Source organism: Apodemus sylvaticus, chromosome 7 (genome assembly GCF_947179515.1).
Source record: "Apodemus sylvaticus chromosome 7, mApoSyl1.1, whole genome shotgun sequence".
Lineage (NCBI taxonomy): Eukaryota > Metazoa > Chordata > Mammalia > Rodentia > Muridae > Apodemus > Apodemus sylvaticus.
The window spans coordinates 56074649-56081055 of NC_067478.1; the positions used below are offsets into that span (position 1 = coordinate 56074649).

Below are 6407 nucleotides of genomic sequence, written 5' to 3' on the forward strand. Positions count from 1 at the left end.
GTGAGAACCACAGAGGCTGGTTGTTGTTGAGACCTAAGAGTGCCATTCACAAAAAGCTCAAATTGCCCCAGGAACCCGGCAAGGCGAGGCGTGCCCTGGGGACTCCAAAGGTCTGTCCTAAAAGCTTTTTCGTGGCTGTGCATCCTCGCTGGAGACAGCCTGGGCATGGCCTACTGGGATTCCAGGACCCACGATGAGAAAAATAGGTAAGATTCAGTCAAAAGAAAATAAACACTATTCTGGAAGGTAATGGCCAGCGGAGTCTACATGCCCACAGCCTAACTCGGATTAAGCTCACCCTGAAGTCCTAAAAACAAAACAAAACAAAACAACAACAACAACAAAAACCCGTTAGGACAGTTAATGTACAGTAAGAGGGAAATTGTGGGGTGGCATAACATACTAAGACCCGGCAGGGGCAGGAGCACCCTGTGAACCGCTGCTGCCTCCTAGCGGCCTTCTATCGATGCCTAGGGTTTTCTGTGAGCAGTCTCAACCTGGGGATGGATGACATTAGCCAAATCCATCCAAAAGTGGTTCTGAGCTTAACATTGGCCTTTAGGCCTGCCCCATTGCTTTGAGAATTCCACTTCCGAGACAAGCAAAATGCAGAAAGACTGGGATAAGTTTCACTCGCCCCTACGGCCTGCCACCACAAACTCTTGCTGGCCAGCTGTCCCACCCCCTGCCCACCCAATCAACCCTCCAGTCCATAGCTACTGGGGCTGCACCAGTGCAACCAGTCTCTCTCTCTCTCCCTCTCTCTCTCCCCCCCCCCCTCTCTTTGGTTTTTCGAGACAGGGTTTCTCTGTGTAGCCCTGGCTGTCCTGGAACTCACTCTGTAGTCCAGGCTGGCCTCGAACTCAGCCTGCCTCTGCCTCCCAAGTGCTGAGACTAAAGGCTTGCGCCACCACCACCCGGCTGCCAGTGTCTCAACTATGTCCAAGGAGCTTCTGCAGATGGCAGCTACTGGAGTCACCCCTGCTCCTGTGAGCAACCCTAAGAAACTGGACCTGAACAGAATCTTTCCTATCATTCTATCAGGGTGAAGAGAAATAGCCTCCCCAGGAAAGCAAGGCAACCATCTTCCTCCAGGCACTAGCTCGTAAGGAGCTATGGCCTTTCAATACCGTCACTAAGGACCAAGCTGCCTGCACGCAAAGCTGGGGGTGAAGAAGGTACCTGAACTATATTGGGGAATGGCATTGTCATGGTGGCATTGTCACGGTGATGGTTGGTACTTCTGATCCTCCTGCTTCCACCTGAGTGCTGGACCACACAACCACATCGCATCGCTTTGCCTAGGGTGTGAGGTGCTGGTCCCAAAACCTAGGGCTTCACCCAGGCCCTGAGGCTTGACTATGCATCTGGTTCCAAGAGTCCATGTCTCAGCCCAGTCTGACATACTCTAAACCAACAGAAAATGAAAAAAAAAAAAGTGCCGGGCTGGAGAGATGGCTCAGTGGTTAAGAACACTGACTGCTCTTCCAGAGGTCCTGAGTTCAATTCTCAGCAACCACATGGTGGCTCTCAACCATCTGTAATGGGATCTGATGCCCTCTTCTGGTGTGTCTGAAGACAGTGACAGTGTACTCATATAAATGAAATAAATGAATCTTAAAAAAAAAAAAAAAAGAAGGCTGTGGACATAGGTCAGTGATAGAACAATTATATAGCATCAGGGAGCCCTGGGCTCCTTTTCTAAAGCTAGAAAACATAACATGGCAAGACTCTCACATTTGTGTGGCTTTATTGTACTAGAAAGGGGGAATTAAAAAAACTATTTTCGCTGGGCAGAGGTGGTACACGCCTTTAATACCAGCACTTGGGAGGCAGAGGCAGGTGGATTTCTGAGTTCGGGGCCAGCCTGGTCTACAGCCAGAGCTACACAGAGAAACCCTGTCTCGAAAACAACAAATATATATATATATATATATATATATATATATATACATATATATATACACTCACACATATATGTATATATTATAATGGATGTTTTGTCTGCATATAAATCTACCTGTACACCAGGTGTGATTATTAGATCCCTAGATCCCATGGGACATACACACATATATACATATATACATACATATACACACACACACACACACATATGGCTGTAAGCCATCAATTAGGTGCTGGGAATTGAACTCAGGACCTCTGAAAGAGTAGCCAGTGCTCTTAACTGCTGAGCCATTTCTCCAGCTCAGAAAAGGGGAATCTTAAAAGTATATACTAAATTGTTAAACATGCTAAATTAATTTTTAATGCAGTAGGAAATTGCTGCCCTATCCCCAAAAGAAGACACAAAATAGCAAATATATAAGTAAATATTAAAGTGGAACACCTTGGGGCTGGAGAGTTGGCTCCACTCTTAAGAGCGCATTGTCTTGCAGAGGACCTGGATTCAGTTCCTAGGGCCCACATGGCAGATCACAACCATCTGTGACTTCAGCTCTCGGAGACAACTTTGGCCTCACAGGCACTTGCATTCATGTACAGAACCCACAAGAAAGACATATACAGCCGGGCAGTGGTGGCACACGCCTTTAATCCCAGCACTCGGGAGGCAGAGACAGGTGGATTTCTGAGTTCCAGGCCAGCCTGGTCTACAGAGTGAGTTCCAGGACAGCCAGGGCTACACAGAGAAACCCTGTCTTGAAAACAAAACAAAACAAAACAAAAACAACAACAAAAAAGAAGTACACATACAATTATATATAACTAAAAAATATTTTTTTAAATGAAGCATCTTATTTTGAGCTAGGTATGGTGATACTCTGCAATCCCAACACCAGTGGCAGGATTGTATGTTTGAGGCCAGCCTGGGCTACATAGTGAGCTCTTGCCTTGCAATAAACCAATAAAGAACTACTTTTATAAATAATTTAGCTACATTACCCATGATTTATTTATTTAAAACATATCTACATTCTTACTAGATTAATAGTCCATGTGTGGTTTCAATTGAACTTTAAGCAATTTAAATTGTACATTTCAGTTTATGCAGAATTAGCTTCCCTTTTCTTCTGATTCCTGCAACAATTTCACCTTTTCTTTTAATTCCTTCTGATCTCTGGAATACTGTTCAAATATTGGCTGGTAAATATACATTCCTCCAGCAATTCCAAGGATGGTAGCAAAAAGCAGTTGTGGAAGCGGCAATCTCCCGAGCATTGCGGCAGCGGCGGAGGTGGTAAGTTCCACACAAGCTGAGGGTGGCTACGCTCCACAGGCAGCAAACGACTTCAGATCTGTTTCTAAGGAAGAGGGACGAAAAATTGACCATTTAGTACAGCAGCCTTTTAGAAACAATTTTAAGTTCTGGGGTTATGGGAAGGTGTGCGCGCCTGAGTGCAGGAGCCCGTGGGGCAGAGGTTCCAGGCGGTTGGAATCCTAGGCAGGTGCTGGGAACCAGCTCAGGCCCTCTGGAACAGCAGCTCACTCTTAACTCCAGGGCCATGTCTCCAGCTCCACAAATGCCCTTTACAAGATGTGTTACTACTTTCCTCCGGCATGAATGATTTTGTAACACTTAAGAATCACTCACTAATACATACAAACACAGCACACGGGCTTACGATGGAAGATTTTCTAAAAATCTCAATTTGGTTGTCAGGAGTTAAAAATCCTATTTTATATTAAAATTGGTATTTCTTCCAGGCATGGTAGTGCGTGCTCATATTCCCAACACTTGGGTCCAGGCAAGAGGATCGGGAACTCAAGGTCGTCCTTTGGCTGTGCTGCCAGTTTGAGGCCAGTCTGGATTCCCTAACAGGTCTCAAAGAACAAAACAAATTAGCAAAAACCTTCAAAGGGAGGCTGTAGGGAACGCAAGCTCAAGGGTGGCGTGAGACAGGGGTGCAGCCTCTTCTGCTACGGAATGCTCCTGGTGAGTTATTTTGTGTGTATTTGCCTGTGAGTTAGTCTGAGTGTATTTGCCTGTTTTGGCCTGGTTCTTTAGATTACAATTCTGCCTTCCCCTTTCCTGTGCTAGGACAGCAGGCGTGTGCCACTGATGAGGCTGTGGGAGTCTTCTCGTGCGTTTAAACCGGGAATTCTCAAAATGGCAAAAGAGGGGAAGGGTAGCTGACGCCTTTCAAGTCGCTCAATGCTTTTTACTCCAAAAGATTCTCCAAAGGACTCAGAAGTGAGTGTCTCGGTTTAAACGTCATTTAAAGAATGATAGAGAGAGGGGACACGTGACTTCACTATTCCTTCGGCAGTAGCCATAATTTTTGAGCAAGCTGTAGGACAAAAACAACTTTTTAAGAGGCTAATAAACTTTACTGAGCCAGGTGTGGTGGTGCAGGATTTTAATCCCAGCACCGGGTGTGGACAGAGGCAGGAAAAGCTCTGTGAGTTTGAGGCCAGACTGGTCTACAGAGTGAGTTCCAAGCCGGCCAAGGCTACATAGCAAGACCCTATCTCAAAAAAGCAAAAACAAATAAACAATAATAACAAAAAACTATGTTGAGTTCTTTTGATATTTTAGGAGAAATCAAATACAAGTCATTTGCATGCCTTTGAGAAAAAACGTGGGAAAGGAGATTTTGCTTCTAGTTCCAACAACTGAAAATAGTAGGAAGTGACAAATGAACATCAAAGCGCTTTCTAGAGAACAGTGCTGGGTCTCAACCCCCTCAGCATCTGAGTATGAGGAGAGCAGAGCTGTTGAGCCACACTCTCTCCGGACCCTGTATGGATTCTTTTTTTTTTTTTTAAAGATTTATTATATGAAAGTACACTATAGTTGTCTTCAGACACCAGAAGAGGGCGTCAGATCTCTTAACGGATGGTTGTGAGCCACCATGTGGGTGCTGGGACTTGAACTCGGGACCTTCAGAAGAGCAGTTGATGCTCATAACCGCTGAGCCATCTCTCCAGCCACCCCGCCGCCTCCCAAGGATTCTTAATCCAAGCCCCAGGTCACAAAAATAACCAGCAGCTCCTATGCGGAAAGGAGCTAGCCCTTAATAGTTCTCAAGCATAACTAAAGCTCACCAAGGAAAGGAAAGCATGTTTTCTCCTGGATTATACAGATGACCACACAAATTTTACCAATCTTGCTTTGGTTCAATGGCTAAGAATTTTAAAACAAACAAACAAATAAACAAACAAAAAGGTACAAAAGCCGGAGGCCATTCAGAACTGTAGAGTGTTGTTGTTGCCGTTTTGTTTTTTAAATCTGGGTTTTTTGAACCTCGGTTGCTCAGCAGGATTTTTTTTCCATGAAAAGATGTTCCCAGGACAAACAAAAAACAAAACACTTTTTTCAACACTCTAAAAGGATAGTTGGCTGATTGGAACTCTATCTGTAGAGCCAGAATGTTGCATACTCCAAACCAAATTACTGTGGACTATCTTTAGTTCCCTAGTCATTTTTTTAACCTATCTGTGTGTGAACAAACATCTTCATAACTATCGGGTTAAATCCTGGGACGCAGTAACAGGCCCCTCCCTTCCACCAACCCAAAAGCTAAGACTGTTATCAGAGGGCATCTGAGACCTGAAGCCGACTTCCCCACTTTGTTATGTAACTCACTATTGATGTTTCCACCAAGACGTTTTTTAAAATTTTATTTTATGGGTATGAGTGTTCGTTGTCATGAATGTATCTGCAACCGCATGCATGCCTGGTACCCTCGGAGACACGGGGCTAGTATAGGAGTACTGGGAATCAAACGAGGGTATTCTGCAAATGCAGTGACTGTTTTTAAACCCTGGACCATTTCTCCAGCCCCCACCAACTTAATTTTTTTAAATGCCTTGATTGCTGGTCATGGTGGCACAAGCCTTTGATCCCAACATTCATGAAACAGAGGCAGTAGTTTGAGGCCAGAATGGTCTACAGAGCAAGTTCCAGGCCAGCCAGGGTTATATTACGAGTGTGGCCCTGTCACAAAGATAGTGGAGGCAGATTGTGGTGGCCCACGCATTAAAATCCTAGCACGTATGAGGCAGAGACAGTAATTCTCTTGCATTCAAGGCCAGTCTAAACTACATAGTGAGATCGACTCAAGAAAATAAGTTAATGAGAAACTAGATAATTAGGGATAGAGAAATCCATTGGGGTGGTGAAAAACAGATAATAAAAATTCGTTGAGTTATAACTTTTTCCTGTTATTGTAAGAACCGTGATGAAACTTTCCACGCGAGGACGTGGCACGAGGGGTGAGCACCGTGGTCACCCGGGAGCTGGTTCTCAGCGATGCACTGCCTCCCTCTGCTCTGTTACCTCCGAGCGCCTCCTCGGCGGGCGCTGTGCGAGGTTTGTCAGGCGCAGTAAAGCATCCAGAGTATTTTTTGTCTTTTCCAGCACTGAACCCCAGTCAGGGAGGTTTACTCCGGACTCGCCCGGAGACTCAGCCGCTTCCGGTAGCACTTCCTGCTGAGGCTTTGCC

General features: G+C 45.2%; 1 protein-coding gene across 1 annotated transcript; it reads right to left on the reverse strand.

Moving 5' to 3' along the window:
• Window positions 1-2311: 2311 nt before the first annotated feature.
• Pigbos1 (PIGB opposite strand 1) lies at window positions 2312-6385 on the reverse strand. The gene is made up of 2 exons (XM_052187819.1): window positions 6242-6385; window positions 2312-3263 (listed from the first exon to the last, which is right to left on the reverse strand). Exon 2 carries the CDS (start codon window positions 3178-3180, stop codon window positions 3016-3018), a length of 165 nt encoding a protein of 54 aa, XP_052043779.1. The 5' UTR covers window positions 3181-3263; window positions 6242-6385; the 3' UTR covers window positions 2312-3015.
• Window positions 6386-6407: the final 22 nt, after the last annotated feature.